The 27,557-nt window shown below is 40.9% G+C and overlaps 3 protein-coding genes and 1 non-coding gene across 5 annotated transcripts; 2 read left to right on the top strand and 2 right to left on the bottom strand.

The window, feature by feature from the left end:
* Positions 1–944: 944 nt before the first annotated feature.
* On the bottom strand, positions 945–5,029 carry LOC104437755 (pentatricopeptide repeat-containing protein At5g25630). 2 transcript variants are annotated; one of them, XM_010050779.3, is made up of 5 exons: positions 4,904–5,029; positions 4,685–4,758; positions 3,860–3,992; positions 2,577–3,443; positions 945–2,045 (listed from the first exon to the last, which is right to left on the bottom strand). In XM_010050779.3, exons 3-5 carry the CDS (start codon positions 3,962–3,964, stop codon positions 1,149–1,151), a joined length of 1,869 nt encoding a protein of 622 aa, XP_010049081.2. In that variant the 5' UTR covers positions 3,965–3,992; positions 4,685–4,758; positions 4,904–5,029; the 3' UTR covers positions 945–1,148. The 2 variants fall into 2 exon arrangements, with proteins under 2 accessions (XP_010049081.2, XP_018726738.2); XM_018871193.2 differs by lacking the exon at positions 4,904–5,029 and having other exon boundaries at positions 4,685–4,862.
* A 615-nt stretch (positions 5,030–5,644) lies between these two features.
* On the top strand, positions 5,645–8,690 carry LOC104437754 (protein Mpv17). Its single transcript, XM_010050778.3, has 3 exons — positions 5,645–6,774; positions 7,640–7,731; positions 7,934–8,690. Exons 1-3 carry the CDS (start codon positions 6,622–6,624, stop codon positions 8,340–8,342), a joined length of 654 nt encoding a protein of 217 aa, XP_010049080.2. The 5' UTR covers positions 5,645–6,621; the 3' UTR covers positions 8,343–8,690.
* Positions 8,691–9,148: 458 nt separating this feature from the next.
* LOC104439917 (proline-rich receptor-like protein kinase PERK1) lies at positions 9,149–13,608 on the bottom strand. Its single transcript, XM_039310146.1, is given in 9 exon segments — positions 9,149–9,675; positions 10,253–10,414; positions 10,564–10,581; positions 10,584–10,716; positions 11,194–11,279; positions 11,412–11,482; positions 11,646–11,732; positions 11,825–12,334; positions 12,892–13,608. Coding segments are annotated over 9 exon segments (1,401 nt in total). The 5' UTR covers positions 13,016–13,608; the 3' UTR covers positions 9,149–9,465.
* Positions 13,609–17,961: 4,353 nt separating this feature from the next.
* TRNAF-GAA lies at positions 17,962–18,034 on the top strand. Its single transcript has one exon. It is a non-coding gene; the product is annotated as a tRNA-Phe (tRNA).
* Positions 18,035–27,557: the final 9,523 nt, after the last annotated feature.

The raw sequence follows: 27,557 nt of genomic DNA, 5'->3' as shown, positions 1-27,557 counted from the left end.
AGATAAAGAGATGTGGACAACGCCAGTATTCAAATAAGGTCCCTTCATGTAGGGTGGGAGCCAACTTTTGCCTGAAAATCAAAACCAAATTTTCTTTTTAGCTTTCAAGATTGTCTAAGTACTTTTTTAAAACGTGTCATCAATCTTTTTAAAAAGTGCTATCGAAGTCCGGTGATAGAATTTACTAACTTAGCTTTAATGTTCTTAACTATTTTCTAATGTGAATTTTTCTGTTCTTTTTTCATTTGTTGTCCCTCTCCCCTCCATTCTTCAAACCTCATTCCAAATCAAAACACTGGCAAAATTCGATACTCACAACAAAGCAAAAACCATGACAAATATTCATTCACGACCATAGATTGAGTGGCCATGACTGTGACTTGAGCTTCGTGGCTCAAAACTCAATGGGCCATGGCCTCCACAAGCTCAAAACTCGAGTGGCCATGGTTGCTGCAAGCTCAGAACTGAAGTGGCCATAGCCACCGCAAGCTCAAATTGAGTGAATGGCCATAATCACCATGAGCGTAGAGCTCGAGACCACTATAACCACAGTCTCCCTTTCGATTTTGCCTTTCCTTTTTACATTGTTTGATGTGGCGCCACATGCATAAAAAATAAAATAAAATCAACCAATAAGAGAACAAAGTTGAACCAAAATAAAGTAGAGAGATCATTTTGACATTCGGGTAAAAAGTAAATAGACTTTCACATCACCCCAAGTCAAATGATTAGATAGCATATGGCCATTATCCTGAAATTCCCTCTATGCTCACGAGTCACGTGCTTCCAAGAATGACTGACATTTCCTTTTGAAATTGAAACCTCTTGTCCCGAGACCCAAAAAAAAAAAGGAAAAAAAAAAAGAGAGATGTCTGAAGTCAAGTTCTCAGGTCGTACTATCTCGTTTCCCACCTGGGCATGTCTCAGGGAGAGAGAGAGATCTATGCCGTAACATGCCGACAATTTCTTTGACCATGTCATATTCTAAAACGGTAAAAAGTAAAGAGCGGTCAACCTGCACTGCTTCAGCACAGCATGAGCAAAACCCAAAGCCATGAGCAGTGGAGAATTTCCTCTGCATTTCTTCTTGAGGGACAACAGTTTAACATACTTACATCAGTAAAAAACGGTAGAGCATCTCTTGTCAATCAGTTTAAGAAAACCACTGTACACGGTTGAGCGATCTGGGCGCACGCCCCGATACCCGCTCGCAACTGCTTTTGGCAGATGACCGGCAAACGCGACCCGAATTTACACGTATTAGCAAGATAAATAGGTCTTGTAGCGAACAACGTGCCTTCGAATGATGTTTCTTTCTCCATTGATAGCATTCGGCTTTTTTTTGTGGCTGCAACGGTTCCCACGCGATGACTTCCTGCTATGCCGGGTATCTGTAAGATATGAGAATTCCGTGCACCTTCGTTTTCCCTCTGATCAATTCTTTCCAAGTTCTTCACGGGTTTCTCTTCCTCTGATATCCTCACGTTGGCCAATTTTAGGCTTTTGAAAGTACCCAGTATTCTCTTCGCCTCTTTGGATAGTCCACTAGATTGCCAAGCTTCTGCAACCGACAAGAAAGTTGATTTTTCAGGCCGAACGTCAAACTCTTGCATGATCTGGAGGATTTCCTCTGCTTTCCATGGTTGCTTCGCTTCTCTGTAACCCCAAATCAGAGTCTCGAAAGTTTTCAAGTTCGGACAAATCCCATATTCGCACATATGGTTGAAAACTCTGGTTGCACGGTCCATGTCTCCATTACTGCACCATCCACTGATGATGGTTGTGAAGATGACCACGTTTAGGCGAAATCCCGAATGGACAATGGCCATTAAGAGCTTTTCTGCCTTTTCAGGTTCTTTTGCACGGACATAGCCTTTGGCTAATATGCTATATGCATGTGCATCAGGTTGTATGCCAGCCTTCACCATGTCATCAAAGATCTCCTCACACTTGTCCATGTATCCTGCCGTGCTCCACGCATTCATGATGGTGCTATATGTCACAACATCTGGTTTGACCCCGAATTTATTCATCAACTTCAAAACCTGTAATGATGCCCATCTATGGATCAAATCTACTTTTCCATCAGGGAGGAACCAAAAAAGAAAAAGCCAGACCAGATTCATGAAAAATCAAAAGCTGGCAGATAACCATAATGTTACCATTATATCACAGTCCTGATGACAATAATGAATAATGTCTATTTGATAACCAAGCAAAAAAAGAAACTACGTTAAAGTGTGGACATGGATTTTTTAGTCAAAAAGCATAGAGACGGTATTGAGGGTAGGTAATGATGAACTGCCAAAAGCGAACGAATTAGTTCATAAAACGTAAACAAAACTTCCTTCAGAAATTACTGTCAAATAAATTCATCAAAATAGAAACTTCCTCAAGAAACTAGTGTCCAATAAATTGACCAGTGATCCTCTTCTTGAAAACCAGCTAGAATAAGATACTAATTTTTCTTTTTCAGAATTTTTATGTGAGTGTACGGCATATATCATCACCTAGGAGCCATTATGTAGTACAAGCATTTGATTAGAGACTTCAAAAAACAACGAGCTTATACTCACCTCATCAACACCATCTCTGTCCATAATTTCAACAAAGCCTCTGACTAGAGAATTAAAAAGAACAAGATTGGGATGCATTCCAAGATCCTTCATCCTGTAAGCGAAACTCAAAGCCTTCTTCATTTTGCCTTCCTTACAATAACCAGTTATGATGATGCCACAAGTTCTTTCATTTGGCTCCATGTTATTTTTCTGCATCTCTAGGATTAGATCTTCAGCCTTTTCCGTCTCTTCGTTCTGAGCATATGAGGTGGCTATAGTGTTGTAAGTAACAACATCAGGTTGCATATTAGAGGCCACCATTTTGTTAACTACATTCCATGCCTCAGTGATGTTCTTCTTACTGCACCATGCTCTGACTAAGACGTTATATGTTCTTACATTAGGTTTCACTTTTCCCTCTTGGGACATCAGGTCCAGAAGTTTCATAGATTCTTCAGGCTTCCCAGAAATGCCAAACCCTTTGACTAATGTGTAATAAGTGCTGGTAGTGGGTCTTATTCCACTCGCCTTCATCTTATGCAAGGCCTCCATTGCCTCCTCCATATTCCCAGATTCTGAGAAAGCATTAATAACAGCATTGAAAAAGATTGAGTCGGGCTTCATTTCATTCTCTTCCACTTGCATGATGATTGAGTGTATGGAATCAAAACGCTTCTGAATAGTCAATGCAGCGAGCAGGGTCGTGTAAGATATTAGAGAAGGTTTATGCCCTCCTTCAATGAGATTTCTGAAGATGGACTCAGCTTGTTGAGGTTTTCCCCTTTCTACAAGAATGTGCATCATTTTTGTCCTTGAGCACACAGTTCGGCAACTATTTTTGTTCTTGCAATCTAAACAGCAGATTTCACTCTGGGGACTTTCAGACTGCAAAACATGGTCCTCGTTAGCTTAATAATTTTCCTTCCACATAAAAACATAGAAGGAAGTAAAATGCAATATAATTGCATTAAAAAGCAGGAATTTTAAGAAAAGAAAAGCTGAACAGAATACATATTTTAATATGAATAGAGAAACAATACGTTAAATCATGCTTATGTTTATATTTAAGTTATTCTTTCATATTGTCAGAAACCTGTAGGTTTAAGCTCTACTGAATGCTAGTTCTTTCTTGAAGATAATCTCGAGCATATGAAATTTGAAAGAGATATTACATGCAGCTTGATACGACCACGGCTACTTATTTAATGACCAGAACAGGTTGCACATTCAGCTCTTAAACAAAGCCAAAGAAATTGGAATATCATGAATAAGATTATCCATTTTCAGGATTGAATGTATACCTTCTTCGTAAGTAATTCTTGAGCAGGTGCTTTCTTTGTGCTGGAAGGTCCAAACTTATCTTCATCTGTGAACACAAGAGCTCCATGTCTGGTGGATTCCTCCATATGGTCAGTCCTATATATGCCTATCAACCTTGAAGTACCAGAATTGCATGGAAAAAGGATTAGCAGTGATGCAGATATTTACTACATTAATCATGGTTGATCACAATGTTCGAGGCTGGAATAGGTATTGCAAATGGGAAGCTCAATCCCGTTTGTACCGAAATGGGGCAAGTCTTCAAACAGGTGGAAATCATACGTGTTTCATTACATTTTGACAGCCTTACTTAACTCAGTACGATCCATTAACTAAAGAAAAGCAAATTTCACATCATTCCTTTCTCGGAATCGAACATAAGAGTGGAAATGGCGATTCCATTCTCATCTCAATACCCCTCATGACACCAAGCACAAAACACATCCAAAAAGCCCTTCAGAACCCATGAATGTCGAAAGGTTGCAGAGTTTTTCGCCACGAAGTACACACAAAGTCAGGGATCGTCTAGTATCCCCCCAAAAAGGATCCTCCTTTTCAATAACCCACGAACCAAGAAACGCAGCTTAAGCTCCCAAGTCAGCAAAAACATCTGATCCTCTCGTGCCTGAAGTCTCACCACTCCTCAAGCGAAATGAACAGCAAGAAAAACTAATACCCACGAATAATATCCAAGAAAAAATCCCACCTTTAACATCGACCAGAACAATGACATTCAAGAAACCAAGCGCGCAGAAATTGCAGAGGAAAAAGATGAAGACAAAGAACAGGACTGTCGAGTGTCGTACCCTTTTGGTTTGCGGGTCTGGAGCGGTCAGGAAAGAAGTCCAGGAACTTCGGAAAGCATCGTCCGATCGGGCCGCTGTTATATGAAGGGGAAAAAGAAAACGTCAAAATTTAAAAAGGAAATGCGAAAAATCCGTCGATCAATAGAAAATATTATCCACAAATGGGAAAAGAGATTGAGGACGAGAGAAAAGGGATAAGGGAAAAAGGATGCGGCTGACCTGAAATTTGGAGATATTGCCCCCACGCTGTCCTCCATCTTCCCTCTAGTTTCTCCTCGGCAAGTTTACTATTCCTTATTTACTATATTCTAACTTTTCTTTAAAAAATCCATTTGTTAATTTTCTCGCCATTAACTTTTTTTTTTTTTTTTACTTTTAACACTAAAGCATCACTTAAACTGATTTTAAGTGTGGAGCGTATACAACTACACCTACACGATTGATTTTAACGTAAAAGTAATCTTAATTCTTAAAAATCAAAAATAACGTGATTATTTGCTCAAACATCGTAAGAATAGGCTTTGATACAGGGAAAACATAATCTTGACTTGGTAGGACTAAGAGTAAAATAAACTCCATTGAACGAAAAAATGCTAACGAAGTTGTTTGCTTGAACTTTTTGAACTTGTCCTAGGTAAGCATCAACTGGCATTTCATGCTCGATCTTGACTCGAGCACTATCTTGGCCCAACCCACCATTTGGGTCCGAAATTTTTCATACAGCCACACCAGAGTTCTCCCAGATCAGCTCATCGAAAATCTCTAAGGTTGCGTTTGGTTGTTTGAATTTGAATTGGTATAGGATATGAGAAGGTAGGATTTAAAATCCTTTCAATATCCTTTTGGATTGTAAAAAATCCTATCCTGTGTTTGATGTAATTGGATAGAATATTTTTAAAAATCTTTAAAAATCTTCAAAATCTCCCTCTTTGTACCGTCTCCAATCTTCAGGCCTTCACTGTTTCGCTGACGATAGGAGGAAGCTCCTCTCTCCCATGGCCTATTCAACGAGCAAAACCGCCTCGTGTCCAGGCTACCATGAGAGAAGGTCTCTTCATCTCTAAATCCATCGACACCAACCTTCATCGATGGTAATTACATCTTTAGCAAGTCAAGATGTCAATTTGCAACCAAAATTTTGAAGGCCATGATAAGAATAGTAAAAATAAGAAAGAGGAATTAAAGACACCAACAAGGAGGGTCTCCCATATATGGTGGATTCTCCCCAACTTCTCTTCGGTAGGGGTGGAAAATCCAGACCAAAATCAAAACCTTGCTTTCTTGTCTTCATGTAATGGTAGGTGTGTGGTGAAGGTGAACAGAGCAGAAACAAGTCGAAGAAGAAGAGGGAGAGAGATGACGGAAAGAGAGTGCAAAATTTGCAAGATCGGGGAAGCTTTTGTCAATATTCTAAATTTTTTTGAATTTTTTTGAATTTTTTTTTTTCTAAATTTTACATATCCTATCCAGATCTATTCTACCCCTTAATAAGTGTGATTTTTTTATCCGGGCTATAATCGGTCGTCTCCGGATTTCATGTTGCTCTAAATGCCGAATATGATCGAAAGTTTTATCCAGCGTAAAAGTTTCGTAGATCAAGGAATCGAACGCAACACATCTCGCCGGCAATGAGAAATTTGGGCTCGTCTCTATCATTGGGCTTTCTCATTGGGCTATCAAAACTCATTTCTTGATTTGGAAAATCCGAGGTGACGATCCCCGAAATCAAAGGCGAGCTCGAATCGTGGAAGAAGCGAAAACTTTCCCTGGATTCAAAGTCGGAGACGAACCATTTACAGAAGATGCAGTATGTTCTTCCGGGCCGTAATTCCGTCTGCAAAGTGCGATCCTAATCGATAGGCGATGACCCTTCGCGACCCATCATCATGATCTTGATCCTGTCTCTTGGGTAGAGCTAGCTTTGATCCGAAGGAGAAATGTCGAGGCTGTGGAAATGGTACCAGAATTGCTTGCGCGATCATCCCGTGAAGACCCAGATCATCAGCTCCGGCCTGATCTGGGGGTTCGGCGACGTCGCTGCCCAGGCCATCACTCACTCCACGGCCAAGAAGAGGCACCATCATCTTCAGGTGAATCATCGCTGGCCGTGAAAAATGACGACTTTTTATTTATGGATCCCTTGCAATTGTGGTCGTGGTCGTTTGTTTTGATCTTGTGTTTTGTAAAAATTTGCGAGAAATGGCCTTTGCACACATGGGTTCCGACATGTTTCATCCCGGCGTCGTGGGTAAAAGCTTAAACTTCATTCCATTAATCTCCTGCAATGAGCTACTTGGGCATGTCAAATACCGTTCCAGGGTGCTGTTTATTTGGTCATTGTTTGGTCATTGTGCTAATTTATTTGGATTCATCGCTACTTTCGTTGGAAATGTAATTGGATGTAACCATGTGCATAAATGAATTAATTCCTTGCACAAGCATGTATTACCTCTCCTTGCATTTGGTTCCATGATACTACGGCCTTCTTGGGAGTTAACCGGGGCCATACACACAGTATATTGCTGTTGGTGAAGTTGGTGTTTGTTCCATGTCATGTTGACGTGTTGGGCCTTGTGGTATCTTGATCGACATACGAGTCGGCATGTGCGAATGGAAAATATGCCTGAGCCATCCGTGTCTCCTGGAGAAAGCGCATGTCAGAAAAGGCTGTTGAGTGTTGTGTTGATGTAGTGTTTAAGGGAGGATTGAGATGACCAGCAACTAGCAAAGTTGCTGCGGTGCTGTTTCTATTATCACTGGAACTACGTGTGACTTCTCCATTGCGATATGCAGAGGTTTGGCAAATTGGAGTCATCCGTGAAGAACACAGTGATGTAACAAGAATCATATTGGCCTGGGGCGCAATGCTAGATATATGAATTTATTGGGATAGACAACATCTTGTGACTGCTAGACAAAGGATCGCTAAATGTTGGGGTTTTCTTTTTTTATCAGGATGAAGAAAAGGAATTGAAGATCAATTGGAGGAGAGTGGCAACTACCAGCCTCTTTGGCTTTGGATTCGTTGGACCAGTTGGCCATTTCTGGTACTCACTTGAGTAGCTTAATTTCACTTGTCTAAAGAATCAATTAGCTTATATTTTGATGTGCTTCCTGTTAGCCGGGCAGTGGCAAAAGGGCGATCCCCCTGAGTCGGCATGGCGAGGCACATGTGTTGCGCTTCCAGTTGAATATTGTGCATAGAATGTTGTTAAAAGTTCTCTTTTGTCTCATGATACCTGCATGCAGGTATGAAGGCTTGGACCGGTTTATAAGGTTGCGACTTCAAATGCAACCTAACTCTTTGCGGTTTGTCTCTGCCAAAGTAGCAATTGACGGGTTCCTCTTTGGGCCATTGGATCTACTCGTCTTCTTCTCATACATGGGTCTATCTGCCGGAAAGAGTGTACCTCAAGTTAAAGAAGATGTCAAGAGGGATTTTCTTCCTGCCCTGATTCTGGAGGGAGCCTTCTGGCCCATTCTTCAAGTGGCTAATTTCCGATTTATACCCGTTAGGTATCAACTCCTCTATGTCAATTTCTTCTGCTTGTTAGATAGCTGCTTCTTGTCATGGATGGAGCAACAAGAGGATGCTCCGTGGAAAGAGTGGTTGAAGTCTTTGATACCATTAACTAAAGAGAAAGACAAAGATGGATAATTGCCATTCGAGACATTTTTCCTGTTCCTTCTTTCAACAGATACGTAGGTGTTAAGCAGAAAAATCCGAAATGCCAACTTGTATATTGAGAGTTGGAACTCGTGATTGACGGGAATGAATCATCGTGGAGTTGTGAGGAGAAGTTGGTATAATATGTATCGTTGTCATTCCGTGAAACTTTCAAAATTCTTTCATTGGAGGGCACTTTGCTGATTTACTCTGTTCTTCATTTATTTTATCTCATCGTGGTTGATGGAATCGATTTTTCCAGGCTAAGAACAGTTGTGTTGTTCCACTTCCACGACATGCTGAGAATTATCAGCTAAAAAAAGTGAATTTCCTAGAAGAGTTAAACGAGCTGTTGGATTTTCTTCTGTAGGTGAAAGGAAATTAAATTTCTCTTGCCTGGTTCCATCTTGATGCTTCTTTCTTCGATTTTTTTATTTATTTTATTTTTTTATAATAATATTGATACCAAGCTTGTGACTAGAGTCATTACCTAGACCTGGGAGAGTAGAGACTTTACAGGACACAATGTTTGGACTGCTTTCAATTTGGAGGGATGACACGCGTTATATGTTCTTTCTAATCTGAATGGTATCTCAGAATGTTGCCCTACGGCTTTTGATAAGTAGGCTTTTTCTCCTGGTAAATTTGATATCATTCTTTGCCAGTAAGGTGCAGTTAATGGTCCCTATCGGCTGGCAAATTCTTGCTTGGCCATTGAAGAGTTTCTCCTGTTGGCTGATAAATTAGCATGAAAAATGATTGGATGCATCATCCTATTTGCAGAAGTATAAACGTGATCACCAACGAACTCATTTGCTGAATTCAGAGCTCTTACATTATAAATGAGAATGCAGTAGATACAGGCTTTGTTAGATCATCTTGACGGAGAAGACTTTCACATGTTACAAAAATCGGAAACGTGTTAGGAAAGAATCAGCAGTGAGGAAAGTACCTATCATCGAGGGGTCCGATCTTCAAACAATTCCTCAACAGGAATTTCAGGAGTGATCATCCGAAGAGGAAAAAAAAAACAGGGAGAGAAGAATAAAAAGGTTTTGATAACTTCAGTTGGGCAAGAAGTTTGAAGCTTCCCTTTGTCTTCGCTGTACATGCCTTATCGGCTATGGGTTTCACTGCTTGAACAAGAAGGGTAAAGACCATATTCACTGGTGTTATCACTTTGTCGACTATTGCCGTCTTCGCGACTCCCCAGTATCATAGAAAATTTCCTCATTTCTGAAGAACTGTAAACTTTGCTTTGACCTGGTCTGACTCCTTCATCTAGATCTGCTAGAGATCCTTCTCCTTCCAACGCGCAAACTATCTGCTTTCGGAAATTTCATTTGACAGGATTCAGAAGATTAAACACAGGGCAAACTGATGCAATTTATTCTGCCAATTACCAATCACAGTTCCATTTTTGCCCCTAATTATAGCCACTTGTTCTAAAACGTATGTACCCTAAAATTATTACGGCTCTAATGGTTGGTGGTGGTTGACACTACATCAAGCAATGTCCCAGAAAGTCATGGCAATGTGAACTAGAGCCAGGATGTTTTGAATCGATAGCACATGCTTCTTTCAGGAGTGACTCAATACAGATGTTTTTAAAACTTGCTTACCCCTTAAAGCACAATTAACCTCGATGTTGACAGGGAAGATACTGGATGTTGCATATTGCGAGAAATTCTTACTCTTAGAAGGCCATAAAGCATGGGATCCTCGGGTTTTGCACAAGTCTTGCATCATTTTGGATTGGTCATGAGGGATCAAATGATCTCAGATCTTTAAGGGCAAAAAAGGTCGTTGTGTTGTGAAACAAGATTAAGTGGGGTTCGATTCTACCAGCTGATGGACTATGCCCCATGCAGGTCGAGCAACAATCGTGAAGTTGTAATTACCTGGCTCATTCTTGGCCGGAGCCACGCTGAATGACGCACACAAGCAGCAGCACATCCAATCATGCTCAACATCTCGTTGGAATCAAAATTATTCTGCAATCTTGGATCAACAATTTTGTCCATTTTGCCGGTCTCGCTAGCTTGGTTAAGTAAAGGTCTGGCCTGAAATCAAAGTGACCCACTTAAGTCCATTTAATCAAGTGATGGAAATAGCTATCGGCACCTATAATGCTTGACATTCCTCTCATCAAATGTATTGCTCATGCAGAAAAGTACATTGAGAAGGGCATATATCAGAAACACAAACTAACCCATTCGACCAACCCTTGCCCTCATTTGTCGATGACTCTGTTCTCATAATAGGTGGACTTCCAGTGATAAGCTCTAAAAGCAAGACGCCGAATGAATATACATCTGACTTTTCTGTCAATTTACCACTTGATGCATACTCAGGGGCCAGGTACCTGGGAAAATTTATCAGTATGTTGTATTATGAGGAAGGCAAAAATGAGCGGAAGCCATCACTTGGCCAAGAGATGAGTGACGAGGGCACAATCAGACAATAATTACATCAGAAAGTGCAAGAAAAAAGTTAGTAAAATGAACTAGAGTACGTCATGGCTTATTCACTCGATTAAGCCACCTGGTATGGCAAATCAGTAGCACTTGTGCTATTAGGTAAAATCGAAATTTTCCATCTTCTGAGAGGAGGCACATGCAAGACCAATAAGGCATTTTTGGCCCCAAATTGTCCAAGCGAGTTGTGCCATCACATTCTTATGGATCTAAAACTAAAACTGGTTATAAAAGCAAAATTGTACAGCCATATTTCGCCATACGAAACAGAGATTTCTCCAAAAGTTTCATTGATGGAAATATGAGGGTTGTGAGCATTACTCTCAATGACCATGTGTAGCATACAACACAAGAGCAGGTCTTACCCAAAAGTTCCTACCACTCTGGTGGAAATATGAGAAACGTTAGCAGTACTATTAGAAAAGAACTTGGCAAGCCCAAAATCAGAAACCTGCAGATAAAAATTTCATCAGGAAAAAGTAGTAGTCAGTAAAAACTCATCTACTTCAAACTTTACAGGCCAAGCAAAATATCCTTGTGAATAAACAAAAAGGTTTGGACAAAGCAGTTGCAAAAACTGTACCTTTGCCTCAAAATTAAAGTCAAGAAGAATATTGGCTGCCTTTATATCGCGATGAATGATTGTTGGGCTACCTGGAAAAAAAAAAGAAAAGAGAGAGAGAGCTTGATTTTCAGAAAATTCATATCCAATTCCAGGCAAACTCAATTGTAATAGGATCAGATATGTACAGTGACCGTGCAGATCAAGGTAGAGATGAGGGGATAACATTAGTAACAAATCTAGAAGAACACTCACAGTCCTCTTGGAGATAGGCCAGTCCTTTTGCAGTTCCTACTGCAATTTTTACTCGGGTTCTCCAATCAAGAACAGGCCGCCCATTTCCTGCAAGGCATAATCTCAGTTTCATTTGTATATAAATTAAGTTGGTGCAGAGTCAGAACATGACACTAAGCATTCAAAGAAATTGAACATACCGTGTAAGTGAAATTCTAGAGTGTTGTTGGGAACAAACTCATAAACCAGAAACCTCCCTGCCCCAGTTATGCAGTATCCAAGCAACGTAACAAGATGTTTGTGATGCACACGGTTGATGATATCAAGCTCAGCTTGAAATTCCCGTTCTCCCTGGTGGCTTCCAATCCTTAACTGCTTAACAGCAATTTCTTTCCCATTTGGAAGGACTCCCTTGTGGACATAGCCAAAACCGCCTTCCCCGAGAAGGTTTGCCTCAGAGAAGCTATCAGTTGCTTCAACTAATTCACCATACGTGAAAGTGCCTCTCGAGAGGCTCAAGGAAGCCACGAGGGGCGGATGTAACTCAGGCGCCCAGTTAGCAGTACCGGAACCTCCATTGCCGCTCACAAGATTAGGTGGGGCAATGGCCAAGGCCTTTGGTGGCACGGCAATGATATGAGCCCTTGACTGGGGCTGAACATTCCCACTTGGATGCTGAAAACCTCGAGGAGGAGCAGCACAAACATCATCTAGTAATGCAAACCAAGGATTAATTGATTTCAATAAGGTGAAATATGGCTGAATGGTAGAATGAATGAGCATATACTTCCCAGATCAAGCAGTAAAATTGGATCAGAAAACGAATTAGAAGTTCAACTTTTCAAGAACTGCCTAATATAAGGATGATGTCATTGATATGACATGGGTGTGTAGAGACGCAGCATGTCTCATTTACATGATTTCCTAACTATGAATTCGGTTAAATAATGTCGAGTTCTAAGCCACTCTGCGCGAGCGGGATAAGTAAGACTTGAAGTATTGGTTTCTACAATAGCCATCAGCAGAAAACATCATTCTCTCGTGTATCAACATAACCAAGCACTCGATTCTCCCGAGTCGTTGGCGGGCACAAAAGATTGCAATATGAAAGCTTATCACCAGCAACATACAGGAACACACAGTGATACATCGATTTCAGACAAATCCCATGAAAATGCAGAGACGGTGGTCGGTCTCACTCATGCACAAGCACTGCTTAAATCAAATCCTGCGGATTATTTAGCTGATGAGATCAAATAAAATTCACCTTTTGAGCAGGAGGAATACGATCCGTAACCAACTTTCCCAGCGGTGGGTCCTTGCTTTCTCTTGCATTTTAAACAAACGAACAAGAGAATCCCAAGCATCACCATCAGAGCCACCCCACCCATGGCTGCCCCAGCGATCAACCCTGTCGGTACGTGAGACGCCGTTTCCGGAAGTTGACCCGCTTGACCTCCAACGGCCACCGGCGGTGTGGCGGTCGAATTCACTGGCGGAGCCGGAGGAGGCGTAACGGGAGGGGTTAGAGGAGGTGGCTCTGGTGAAGCCAAGCTCGGCGGCGTAAAATCACTCGAACGGTTCGCAGGCGGGACTGCTGATGGCGTCGCCGGAGATTGCGGACGTTCCGCCGGCGACAGTGGTGCTGGAGTTTCTGCAGGAGGCGGCCGAGCTTCTTCAGTAGGAGAAGGAGTGGCGGGAATTGGCGCGGATGGCGGTGGCGCGTTCGGCTTCTCTGGCGATGGCGGAGGAGTTTCCGGCGGCGACGAAGACTTTGACGGGGCCGCGGGCGCAGGTGGCAACGACGGCGTTGGCGTTGTCCGAGGAGTGGCAGGAGTGGTCGGAACCTCCGGCGGAGGCGGAGAAGCGGTCGGAGCTTCGGGCGGCGGCGCGGACGCAGGAGGAGGAGCTGCAGCAGAACTAGGAGGCGGAGCTGGCGGCGTCACGGTCGAATTCGGCTTCGCCGGGGACGGAGGAGGAACGGGCGGAGTGGACGGAGCAGCCGCCGCCGCCGGGGGCGGGGGCGGAGGGGAGGCCGCGGTCGGGGTCGGGGTGGAGGAAGGCGGCGGGGCCGGAGGAGGCAATGCGGGGGCAAGCGGGGGGCGAGCGGCGGCGGCGGAGGAGGAGGAGGAGGCGGCGGCGAGGCCGTCGTCGCCGTCGTGGCGGGGGCCGAGGCGACTTCCGGCGGCTTCGCCACCGGCGCCGGCGGCGGCCGAGGCTGGCTTGCGACGGAGGACGGGGAGCCCGCGGGAGCGAAGAGGGCCATGTCCGTTACCGCTTCCACGAGTGGGGCAGTTCGTGCATGGAGGATGGCGCGCGTGAGCCGAGGAGGGGGGTGAAAACGCGCGAAGTCAAGCGCGAGAGACCGCGGACGAGGGGCGCGTGAAGTCAAGCGCGAGCGAACATGGGATGACGACTCCCCCCAGCTTCGACGGCGAAGGAAGAAGAAGAGGACACTCCTAATCACGGAGCTACAATTGCGGGGGGAAAAAAGAGAGAGGGAGATTGACTGACTCGTGAGGGAGCTCGAGGTGGCGCGACGCGATGGCGTGGGTCCCGCTGGTCAGTGCCGGGGAGGGGAGGGACTTTCTGTTATGCGGGGGTGGTGGAAGGAGTGGAAGCCAGGTCACGCCACTGTACTGTACACCCTCCTCCTCCTCCTCCTCCAACTCCCCACTGCCACGAGTGGGGTAGCACCGCCCCATCATCCCCCCACGGCGCACGCGCTTCTCTCTCTCTCTCTCTCCACCATCCGAACGGAAATTGACGGCTCCTCGCCTCGTCCTCGTCGTCATCAACCGGGACCGAAAAGCAGCGCGCCTTTTTCTATGCATGCCTGCTAGAAAAGTTCCCATTCTAAGCGTCCGCGCGGCGTAACACTTTATGGTTGTTACCAATTATCTGGTACGCGCTGATTTTAAGTTTTCGAGTTTAGATGGATATAGAGCTTTCGAGTTAAGATGGATGTATTTTGAAATTCCATGATTCTAACAATGCCATAAATTCATTTACTTTACTTTATACTTGCAAAATTCCATTTAACCACTTTGGAAAGCCCTGGAGTCTAAAAGCGCGTTCTTTGAAATATTGAGTGTTTGGGAACACCCATTGAAACTTGCCTTCAAGGAATGCTGGCATTCCAAAAGCCCAAGGCAGGTCCTAGGCTGCCTTGGGCTTTTAGCATTTTCGAAATGCTCGTGTTACTATTCATCTTCTTCTCCAGCGGCGTAGACGAGCTTGAGAGGCCGGCGAGTCATGGGCGAGGTCGGCGAGGTCGCGACGACCGCACCGCTTGTCGCACGACCCGGCGAGTCACGTCGCCGCGACCAAATTTGGTGGTGCGGAGGTCGGGCGACCGGATCTAGTCGTCGAAGGTCGAGCGACCACCCGCGACCCGATTTGGTCGCGTGACCTCGGCGCGACCCGGATCCGGGTCGTGTCGGTCGCGGCGAGGTCGCGCGACCTCAGACGGACCTAGATCTAGGTCGGGCGACCCTTGTTGGAGGTCGCCCGATCCCGAGATCGCCGACCACGCCTACTTAGTCGGTGAATTTTTTTATTTTTTTTATAATTTTTTGTTAATCACCAAAGTTCTTTGTAAATGTGTAATCCTCCAAACACCATTTTACTCAAAGATACTTACAAAGGGCTTTTAAACTATAATTTACCAAACACAATTTGCATTTTAAAAATACATTTAACTCAAAGGTATTTACATTTTCCTAAAACCTTTCTCCAAATTTTTTTCCAAACGCACCCTTATTATGTGTTTCTGGTGAGATTGAGCCATCTTGAAAAAAAGAGAATTTCCTGCTCAAATTACTCGACAACTCCAAGACGGCACAATGCCTTTTTAGTAAGATGTTTTCAGAGTTACTTTGTGATCAAACAGCTCCTCTTATTGGGTTTCCACTCATCCCATCCATTGTATCTCTTAATGAATAACGGTTTACAAAAGTAAAGAGTACCCACTACTTGATTAGAACGTATAAATTTACGATTAATTTTGTATCTCACATCGATTTCAAGCAAAAAGAGGTCGCATTGTCCGCGCCAACATGTACACGACATGAGCGGAAGCAGAACCTTTTGGATGCTCATGCGCGGTGGATCATCCGGTGAGCTCTCACTTTTCGCTCATCTTTTTGGAAAAGCACGAAGCAAACGAGAACAGAATTGAAGCCATAGATGAGACGGGAAGCACGTCACGTTCGCTATCCGTTGGGACAAAGCATTTTGTCCGAGAATCGCTCGTTATCCGACAAGACACGTAAAGATTCAAAGGGGCAGTTGCAGCCTAAGCATGTGATTAACTGGCTATGACAAGCTGACGAAACCCCCTAGGGAAAAGCCCAAGCTCACGTCATCTTGAGTAAGCTTCACGGGAGTGATAATGGCACCTAATTCTGTTGACCCGAGTCTTCCGAGGTTTCGACATTTATAACCGGGCCATGAAAGTGTCGTCTCGTTTTAACAAAGTCACGAGGTCGAATGTCTGTCGTTTTTCCGATTGGCTCGAATTTTGAAATTTTGTCTGGGTCGTACACAGGACAACCTGTAATGAAATGTAGGCATTATAACAGAAAATCTAGAGGCAGGTAACATCGGTACCCATTTTCTTGAAGGAGAAAAAAGAGGGCTCTTTGGAGTCGTCCGGACATATTGAAAATAGTTCTTTACGAATTCTCTAACCTTAGCGTACATTGTCCAAAAAAATAAAACCTTAGCGTACATTTTTGGTTTCTAATATTGGACTTCTTCTTCTTTCTATTTTTTTTTTTTTAATAAGTGATGAACTTGGCAAAACGACCTAATATATGTGTCTATGAATAATATAAATAGTGCATGAACTTTGATCAAATTTTGTTCATGAAATTTTAATTTGTTTAATGTGATTTATGAATTTAATCCAATGTATAATATAATCTATAAAATTTTAATTTGTTCAATGTGAATTATAAATCAAACTAACTTTTAAACTATATGAAAATATTCAATGTTGCATGAATTCCCTCACCTTATATTAATAGAATGATATTATTTGATATTTTCATATAGTCAAATGACTAATTTGAATATTTACCAAAAGTATAGGGATTACATTGATCCGGGTGCATGCTAAATGAATCTTAGCTGTCCCACATCGTTTAGGAGAAGCCCTTTGGCCTGCTTTATAACTGCCCTCACCTCTCAAAATGTCTTTTGAGGCTGAGACCCCCAAATTGGTATCGAAGCCAGGTTAAGGTGAATCCGAGTGCATGCTAAAGGGATCTTAGCTGTCCAATGGTTGGAGGCTATCGGGCCATGAGATGAGTGGGATGAGAGACGAAGAGAGAAATGTGGTCCTATGGGGGCTTCATCCTCTCATTGAAATTGAGCCTCGAAAAGAACATCGAACGCGGGCTTTATTTTTATTCCTTTGGTCCGCATTTGAGTGCGAAACCCACGCTTTAGCTGAAGCCCATCATACAGTGGCTCCGATTCGGGAGACAGTAGGAAAGAAACCATTGCTCCTTGTTGGATTTGATTCCTTCGAATTTGGAAATACAAAAAAAAGTCATTTTAATTTTGTTGATAAGATCGGGATTCATAAAGTTCTAAATTTATTATACAAAAGGTCAATTCCGTCCTAAATCCCATGTGCTTGCAAGATCCGCCTGAAAAAAAATAAAGGAAAACTTCGAAAGAGCCTTACTAAATAGACCCTAAGACGGATGATTGGGGATGATGGAGTATGGTCCATAGCTACTGATTTTCTTCATGAATTTCTCTGGAACTTCTCCCCTTGAGAACTCCTCAGTTACGTATTTCCCTGGAATTTCTTTGGATGATTTTGAACTCGTGTGCCGATTAATTACCAATGGGGGAGCCGAACCCACTGGATCAGCCCCGCAGCACTGTGCACTGTGGGCCTCAGTGGGTCATAACCGATCTTGGGTCTGGAGAAACTCTAGAGATCTCTTTGGCAATTCTAAAAATTTTCCTGTCATTCTAGAATGGATGAATGAATGATAAAAGAAAATAATAATAATAATAATAATTGGGTTTAAAAAAAATGCCATTTTGGACCCTTTTTTCCAACAATTTGCTCATGTAGGAGCAAATCCGGCAATTTCCGAGTCCTTTCATAAGATTGCGTTTCTAGATAAGTCCTTCTCGGATTCTCATCGTGTTGTATAAGTAGCCGTAGCATTTATATTAGGATAATGTGTAAACCATGATTCCGAGATAAATACGATCTTGAAAGTGCTGATCATTGTCCCGACAGTCGATAGAAAACGATTTGAATGCTAGTATGATAATAATACCTAAAGTGTAGTCACTTATAAAACCATCTGCGGGGATAGCTCAGTTGGGAGAGCGTCAGACTGAAGATCTGAAGGTCGCGTGTTCGATCCACGCTCACCGCATTTTCTTTTTGAAAATTTTCCCAATTTACTTTTGTCTTATTACCTCATTGTTTTATTGGGCTTTACGATCTAGCTTTTATTTATTTATTTATTTATTTATTTATTTATTTATTATTATTATTATTATTATTATTATTATTATTATTATTATTTAATTTCTGACCAGTTCAACAGGTCAAAGCTAGATCCAGTCAAACGAAACCAGCTAGATTTTTCAGAATAAGGCAAGTTTGACTAAATCTAGTGCGGGATTCCTTTACCATATGAAGAGCAACACAGCTTGACCCAGTTGTAAAAGTGATGGAGTTGACAGAGCACGCGATAACTTTTAGCATATGCAGCTAATTTGCCTGCGTAATTAGCATATTTCTTATATCATAATGGAGGAATCTAATTACCCTTTCCATCTAATAAGACAAAATCCTACATAGCTTTAGCATAAGTGGCTAATTTGTGTGCGTAATTACTGTATTTCTCATATTACAAAAGAGGAATCCGATTGCCCTTTCCATCTATTGAGACGAACCCTACATTCCAAAGTCCAGACATAAAGAAGGGAAAAAGAAGCGTTGGGTTGTCTTTAAATGATCAAAGATCTCCACGACAACTTTCGCTTTTGCTACACGCCTTTGCGGTGTGCATTGGACCCTTTTAAAGTCCTTTTTCTCTCTTCAGTCCTAATCCCTGGAATCTATTTCCAGATTTGAGACTTCATCCCAGATCGGTTTACATAAAATTCGTTTATAAGTGACATGTCAGACTGTTAACTTATTCGAAGAGCCAGTCAAGGTCGAACACATCATGAGCGACACGACTCCGGTTCCTAGATATCGCCAAATGAAGTTTGTTCTTAAAGGCCCGCCACTTGATGGAGAAACCGCAGGCCATGCGGGATGCACAAGTCAACATCTGTCGATGAAAACGCGTTTCCGTAAGGAGCATGCAAACTTTTTGTGCAGAAATTTTAGAAATGGGGCAAAAGCTTAAAGGTCTGTTCCTTTGGGTCGTCAGGAGCGCGATCGAAGCATGTCAATGTAATGATCGGAGAAAGAATCCTTACCCTTGGACTCCACTAGCCGCTGAGCTTCCAAGCAAAGGGTTCGAAAAGTGCGACCAATGAGGCAAAAGTGTAAAGTGTTCCAAGCCGACGTGACACGCGGACTCCTGTGGATGAAGGGAACCCGCTTTTAAGCGTGGTTTTCGTTTTCGAATTCGAGAATTTTGTCTTTTGGTTTATTGCTTTTGACAGAATTAGATTATCGAAATTGTCTCGATGAATTCGTTCAATTTATACATTTTGAGGCAGATCGATATGCAAATATAACCTGGTAACGTGCAATGATCTCAAGGAGATGAATTGACAGTCAACTTGGTACTGTCCACAAGCGAGGAAGATTTGCGCCGCCCCTAGATTGAACGGAGTAAACACGGGTTGAGTACTCCACTAGTGAGTGGAAAGATACGAAAAAAAATTCTTTGCGGTCAATCAAGCTCTTTCTCACAAGCTTTTTCTTTTTTGCTATCTTACACTAGAAGAAAAGAAGATATTTGCTCGATTACGACATAAAGAAAGACACGAATAACACAAGTTTTTCAGCAAATGCTGAGGAAACGAAGACGTTAAGGCCTGTTTGTTTGTGTTATTTTTTTATTCATCGGAACATAATTTTTGTTCTTTTGTTTCGAGAAACAAAAAAAGAACAAAAACACGTTTATTTACGCTTTTATTCTCGGGAACAAAAAATCTATCTTTTTGTTCTTAACAAATTTGGAATAGAAACAAGAAATAAGAAAAACTTATTTCTTGTTCCCTGGAATACTTTTGAAGAAACAAAAAACAAAAACACAAAACTTATTTCTTTTTCTTTTTCTTTTTTCTCTTTTTCCTTTTTCTTTGGCTGATCGCCAGCCTCGGCCATGACGGCGACCTTGCCGAAGTGTCGCGGCTCCCGACGAGGTTGAGCCTCGCCCGACCGAGCTCGCCCAGCCACACCGATGAGGCTCGGCCTCGCTGGGCCATTGCCAGGCGACACCATCCTAGAGGTGGCCCGGCAAGGTCAAGTCTCACCAGTGGCTGGGGGAGGTCGGCCTCACCCAGTCCAGGTGAGGCTAAGCCTTGCCGGTGGCTCGGTGAGGCTTGTCGGGGCCGGCTAGCCTCCGACGAACTTGTTGGATGTCGCCCAACTGGTCACCGGCCACCACCGTGACCGGTGATCGGCCAAAGAAAAAAGATAAAAGATAAAAGATAAAAGAAAAAGAAGAAGAAGAAAAAACATAAAAAAATTAAAAAATTATACAAGTTTACCAAACATGTTTCTATTCTTTTTTTATTCAAGGAATAAAAATTTTATGCAGTTACCAAATGCGTTCTTCCATTGAAAAATTATTTTTCGGAACAGAAATAGTTTTTTCTATTTCTGTTTTTTAAAATAATTTTTAAACATAAACGTTACGAAACACACTCTAATATGCTGCTTTCAACGGCTCGTAAGCAGTTGGTAACAAAAGCGATGGAAGCGCAAAAGGACAAAATGAGAAAAAAAGACAGCTTTTGCGCCTTTGCTTCTCGCGAAGGTATAAAGCGTATCTTGGACTCGAAATCACCTTTCTTCTGGTATTGGAATCTAAAGCGAGCATGTGGAGTGAGGAAATGGACATACAATGATTAATCCAAGTGTCCTGTAGCAATCAAGGGAGAGTGGCGGTCCTCGAACACTTCCTACACTAAAAAGTGCTTGTCTTTTAAAGGGACAAAGGAAAATGATAGAAAGGAAGTCTTTGAATTGGAAGGACGCGTGGTAGATCAACCCATTCTACGGTCGATCTTCTTGCTATATTCAGGCTAAAGTTTAGAAAGATGGTAGCCAGGAAAGAACGTGCAGTGCTGAACAAATTGTGTGATCGATTTGGTCAATTGGACCGAGTCTAGAAAATATCATCGCACTTCGGACTTAATATTTTTTATAATTGATATTGAACTCAGAGCGTAATTGACATTTCATTTGAACGATTTGTAATATAAATAATTCTTATAACATGTGCAATATATATTATTGGGTTGTCCTTAGTTCTTGCATAATCAGATTTATCAGGGGACAAGCATGCATGCATCCATTGGATATTTACTCTATATATATTTATATATTATTCTTAGTTGATGTAAGTTGTTGATGGGTGAGAGTCATTCTCAAGAAGAAGCACGCGGTTGCCTGTCTTGCACCTTTCAAGAACATGGAGAAAAGCTCACTTCCCCAAAGCCAAGGGGGCGTGGAGCTTGGTGGGGTCTCAAGGAATATATGTGCATGCAATGAGCTTGGAATTATGAGCTGCATGCACTATATGAGCAACCTCACTAGTCACATGCACGGAGTGCTGATGAGTATGGTCATTATTTTATTTTATTTTATGTTTGTTTTTTCAAATGTGCTTGTCTATATATGAGAGAGGCTAAAAAAAGTAATCCCTTGTAGCTAACCCGTCAAACAGATGGATAAAAAATGATCCGGCCCTAAATTGACTCACTTTTACAGAATTCAAATATTAGCGAACCATACCTGACCTGAACCCAATCCATACACATCCTTTGATGAGTTCAACTGGATATATTGACGGGTTGAGGCTGAGCCTTTCTCTTGGAGATCTCCCTAGGTGAAGATATCAGACTTTTGTTGCGCACTCCTAATAAATGATATTAGAGATGATAGTTGATTCATAACCTATTCCCAATGTGTATTGGTGTTTGTTGAATATCTCAAGGAGGAATTTGCCAAACTTGAATGAAACATTGTCCTCAATGTGAAAAAGAAAAATAGGAACAAGAAAACTCCCCTTGTTGTAGTATAGTGGTGAGTATTCCCGCTTGTTATGCGAGTGACATTCTCGACAATGGCGCCAAAAACTTATTTGTAAAATTCTAGATAAAGTGAACATTTTGAATAAATAATATAATGATCAGAAAGAGTATCATCTCATGAAAATTAATGATTAATAAACTAATTAAATACTAAAAATATATTAATTCTAAAAATTTATCTAACATATCAAAATAGAATTGAGAATAAATTAAAACTCAAAATGGTAAAAGCAAAATTTGGAGACTTAATGTAGTAAATCAATCAAATAAATATGTTAGACTATCCAATTTTACCATAACTACTAGATATGAATTTCAGATTGAAATGCATATAAAAACGATATCAAACATGTGATAGCGGAATTTTCAATCTATTTACTATCATATCTCTAGATATAACATACATATTCAGTTTATTAATCCACTATATCTTTATGTGAATTTAAATAAATATAAGTACTTTAAAATCTATAAATATTCCCAGCTTACAATGAGTCTTTGGATCACTTTATCACTGAAAGTTACCAAATAACACAATAAGAAGCACTTCCCCCATCTCTCCCAACTCCAGGCGATTCTATACTGTTTACGTTCTGTTTGATGGCTTGTTCCCGAAGTGTCGGGCATCCATTTGGGCTGATTTTTGGAGGATAGAGTCCTCTTTCCATCCCCTGCATTTCCGCCGAGCGATTTTTCCTAATTTGAGCTAGATATCAAGATCTCGATAGCCCTATTTGTGCCAAAGTTTCTAGTTCGCTGTTTCTGGTGCAAGTCTTGTCGAGGACGCCTGGGTTGTCATCTCGGCCTGAAATTTGGTAGGGTTGGTTGCCTCACCACCCTCTTGTAGCCATCCAAGCCGGCCCTTTTAATTCGGCCCATATTGGTAGAACTCGTTGGTTGGTCGTGGGCAGCACTGTTCCTGCGTTTGTGAAGTTTTTCGGCCTCTTCAACTGAGGTGGACTTCTCCCGTGCAAGCTTCTTTTCATCCCTGGTATAATTTGCATCCTTAGAGCTTAGCCGGGTAAGTCTTTCCCTTCTTATAATGGCCCATACTTGTTAGTTCGAGTGTTGCACGCTAGCTATTCGACAAATGGCCTCAACTACTTTTGGCGGGGTTGGGCTTCCCTGTTCGGATCAGGTTGTTGCTAGAACCTCCCAGGGTGGTGCTGGGAAGGAATTATGGGAAGAATCGATCAAACTCCTGCTGTTTAGAGAGATGGGTCGACACTTGATCGATCTAATCAAGCCCCTACTGATCCTTGATCCATAGCTCTGGCTTCTGTTATTTCGAAGGAAAACCCAGACCAATTGCATCCTCCTCGTGCTCCTGCTGGTTCACGAGATAGAAGCAGGGGTAGATCTCGCTCTAAGTTCCCTCAGCGTAGGGGCAAATCGAAACATCCTAATGGCCGCACCTGGGCTGCTGTTGCCAGAGTCGCAACCAAAGGATACGACCTTGAATTCACCCGGCTTACCTATGTGAACGGTAAACTAGTTATAGAAATGACTGATCAAGACCTTCAAGCTACTGACCCCAAGCTATTCGAGTGTTTGGTGGGGTATTTATGGGTAGGCGACTTCTTTTTTAGGTCGTTGAGGATGCTCTAAAGAAAGCTTGGAATCCAAAACTTATGGAAGTGATGTCTAATGGGCAAGAGCTCTTCTTACTTCATATCCCAGATAGAGATTTTCGTAGACAGCTCCTTGAAGGAGGCCCTATTACTGTTGCTAAGGTTCCATTGGTTATTCAACAATGGAATCCGGTGTTAGAACTATCAAAAGACACCCACTTGACGATTCCGATATGGGTGAGACTCTGGAATCTCTCGTTCTCCTTTTGGTTTGCACAAGCCATTGGCAAAGTGGCAAGTGTTGTTGGAAAACCTTTATATGTAGACCAACGAATTGAAGAAATGAAAATGACGACGTTTGCTTGAGTTTGTGTCGAGATCACAGCAAAGCAGCTCGAGTGTGGCTCCATTGAGTTAATTCATAATGGCATCTCTTGTGAAGTGAGCATGGAATATGAATGATGACCGATTACCTGCTTGGGGTGAGGCATATTTGGGCATAAGTGTATCCCTCATTTTGCTCATTTCGAAAGGACAGAAGCTCCTCTGTGTGCTCAGAATCAACTGATACAAGTACTGTGCCTGAACCAAGAGCCCCTCCGATTGTTCATAAGCCAGTTGATATAAGGCATGCTTCTATTATAAACCATATGCCTGAAGTGGAATCCCATGCTCTAAATCTTCTACCAGCTTCAAATGCTGAAGCTGAACCTTCCTTGCCTTTATTTACGGTGGTTACAGGTTGTTATGGATCTAAGGATGTTTGAGAGGTCGAATGTGATGTTCCCTTGACTCCTTCGACTCTTGATATGCCTCCACCTTTGACTGATATGGGTTGGAAATAGGTTAAAAGCAAGAGCAAAAAACAGCATGCAAAGGAGGCTGCTTCACTTGGTCTTGCTCATCCTAGCGAAGAGGGGCATTTGAAGCTAAAGGCTTCTCTCCCTGCTAAAACCCCAACTGTTCCGCCTCTTAGAATTTCAAAAGGGTTTCTTAAGCCCTCTTTAGAGATGCCTGATAGTCGTGCAAAGAAAGCTGATCCTCCTGCTCCCTTAGCATCTCTTGATTGTTCGGATGATATTGAAAGCCCTAGCATCCACGCTATCTTAATAAATGATTATATGCTCTTTATTGATTATCTTGCCCCTTCAGCTTTGGACTCGAAGGCTAAGGCTGAAAGTATTTAGGAGCAACTTTTGCTGCTGCATCCAGACCCACCTCCTTCGGTGGCTACCAAAGCGACTTCTACTTGTCGCAAGAAAAAGAGGTAACATTTATCATCCATTGTGTAAATATGTATATAGGCTTTTGGAATATCAGGGGCATTCTTGATCTCATCAGACATGCTGAAATCAGAAGATTTGTTTCCTCAAACAAGCTTTGCATGATTGGTCTTTTTGAGACGAAAGTCTCTAAGTCTTTCTTTGAGTTCGTCTCCTCCACCTTGCTTAGGGGGTGGAAATGGACTTCTAATTATGATTTCACTCCTCGAGGCAAAATATGAGTTGGTTGGGACCCGTTGGTTGTTAGTTACACTATTTTCTCTACTAATGCCCAAGCGGTATTTGGCCGCTTTAAGTTCGATCTTCCCTCCTTTAGTAAATATGTATATAGGTTTTTGGAATATCATGGGTATGATGAATCCTATCAGACGCACGGAGATTAGAAGATTTGTTTCTTCGAACAAACTCTATTTGGTTGGCCTCTTTGAGACAAAAATCCTTGAATCTTTATTTGAATCCATCTCTTCCACCTTGTTAAAAGGATGGAAGTGGATAGCGAATTATGAGTTCTCTCCTCGTGGTAGAGTTTGGGTCGGATGGGGACCTAGGGGTGGTTAGTTTCGTTACTTTTGCTACCATTGCCCAAGCTATTCACGGTTGCCTTAAACTCAACCTCTCTAACACAAACTGTTGCATTTCGGCGGTGTATGGTGAGCATATGTTTATTCAGCATAAGGCCACTTTGGGATGACCTCATCCATTGTAATGAAGTTTTACAGGACTAAGCTTGGCTTGTTGTGGGAGACTTCAATGCCATAAAAGACCCCTCGGATCGTATGGGAGGCTCAAATGACTAGATTCCTTGTTTTGATGATTTTGGCCTTTGCTTAGCTCAGACTTAGCTTGTGGATCTCAAATATGTCGGTCTTCGGTTCACTTGGGGATAATAACGCTTCAAGTGCCAAAAGTTGGCACAAAGGGACACTTAAGTGCCAAAAGCTTCACGAAGCAGTACACTTAAGTGCCACATTCGAAAAAAAAGGATCACTTAAGTGCCACTCCGGCCAAAATCCGGCCAAAAGTGCTGACGTGGCATTTTTCCGACGAATTTCCAGCAAAATGAACCCAAAACGACGCCGTTTGCACGCCGACGTGGCAAATAATCACAAAATTCGTCGTTTTGGGGTGACGCGTGGTAAAAAATAATAAAAAAAATTAAATAAATTAAATTTAAAATTAGATTTAGTTAAAATATTAAAAAATAAAAATTTTAAAATTAGATTTAGTTAAAATATTTAAAAAATAATAAATTTAAAATTAAATTTAGTTAAAATATTAAAAAATAATAATTTAAAAATTTTAAAAATATAAAAATAATTCAAATAATAATTAATTTAAAATTACATTTAGTTAAAATATTGAAAAAATAATAATTTTAAAATTAAATTTAGTTAAATATTAAAAAAATAATTTTCGAATGAGATTTAGTTAAAAATTAAAAAAATTAAAATTAAATTTAGTTAAAATTTTAAAAAAATAAAATTTTTAAAAAATAAAATTTATAAAAATAAAAAAATAATTTTAAAATTATTTTTAGTTAAAATATTTTTAAAAAATAATTTTAAAATTAAATTTAACTAAAATATTAAATAATAATAATTTTAAAATTAAAAAAAATTAAAAAAGGGGGGGGCGATGGCTAAGGCTCCCTCAACCACCGGCCCCCCTTTTTATTAATTTTATTAATTTTATTAATTTTTTTTTTAAATTTTTAATTTTAAAATTATAATTTTTTAATATTTTGCTAAATTTAATTTAAAATTATTATTTTTTAATATTTTAACTAAATCTAATTTAAAATTATTATTTTTTATTTTTAAAAAAATTATTTTAAAATTTTTAATTTTTAATATTTTAACTAAATTAAATTTTAAATTATTTTTTAAAATTTTTAACTAAATCTAATTTTAATTTTTTTAATTTTTTTAATTTTTAATTTTAAAATTATTAATTTTTAATATTTTAACTAAATTTAATTTTAAAATTATTATTTTTTCAATATTTTAACTAAATATAATTTTAAATTAATTATTTTTGAATTATTTTTAAAATTTTTAATTTTAAAATTTTTAATTTTTAAGTATTTTAACTAAATTTAATTTTAAAATTATTATTTTATAAATATTTTGACTAAATCTAATTTTAAAATTATCATTTTTTAATATTTTAACTAAATCTAATTTTAAATTTAATTTATTTATTATTTTTATCCCATGAGTCCAAAACGATCCGTTTTTGCATTATTTGGCCATTTAAGCATGCAAAACGCAGGCGTCGTTTTTGGCTCGGTTCACGGAAAAATGCCACGTCGGCATTTTGGCCGGATTTTGGCCCGGATTGGCACTCAAGTGATCCATTTTTGCTCCGATTTTGGCACTTAAAGATTGTACATTTTGTAACTTTTGACACTTGTCAAGTGTCCCTTGCGCCAACTTTTGGCACTCCGAAGTCCTTGTCCCGTTCACTTGGTCTACCTCTGCAGGGGCAGCAAAGAAGATGAGGAAGATTGATCGTGTCTTGATTAACACTAAATGGAATCTCGATTTTTCGTTCTCCGAAGCTTCATTCCTGAACCTAGGGATTTCGGATCACTCTCCCATGATTGTTAGAGTTCTAGACCCCATCTTCAGAAGGAAACCTTTTAAATATTTTGATTTATGGTCGGATCACCCGGATTTCTCTTCCATTGGCCGACATGCTTGGGATAGCCCGGTTATGGGTGTGCCTAGACTCATCTCCAAATTGAAAATTTTGAAAGGTCGCCTCAAAATTCTCAATAAGGAGGCCTATTAGAACATTTCTGTGCGGACAACGGC

The sequence above is a fragment of the Eucalyptus grandis genome, chromosome 3 (assembly GCF_016545825.1).
Source record: "Eucalyptus grandis isolate ANBG69807.140 chromosome 3, ASM1654582v1, whole genome shotgun sequence".
In the NCBI taxonomy this organism is placed as follows: Eukaryota; Viridiplantae; Streptophyta; class Magnoliopsida; order Myrtales; family Myrtaceae; genus Eucalyptus; species Eucalyptus grandis.
This window is presented reverse-complemented; position numbering and strand designations above follow the sequence as displayed.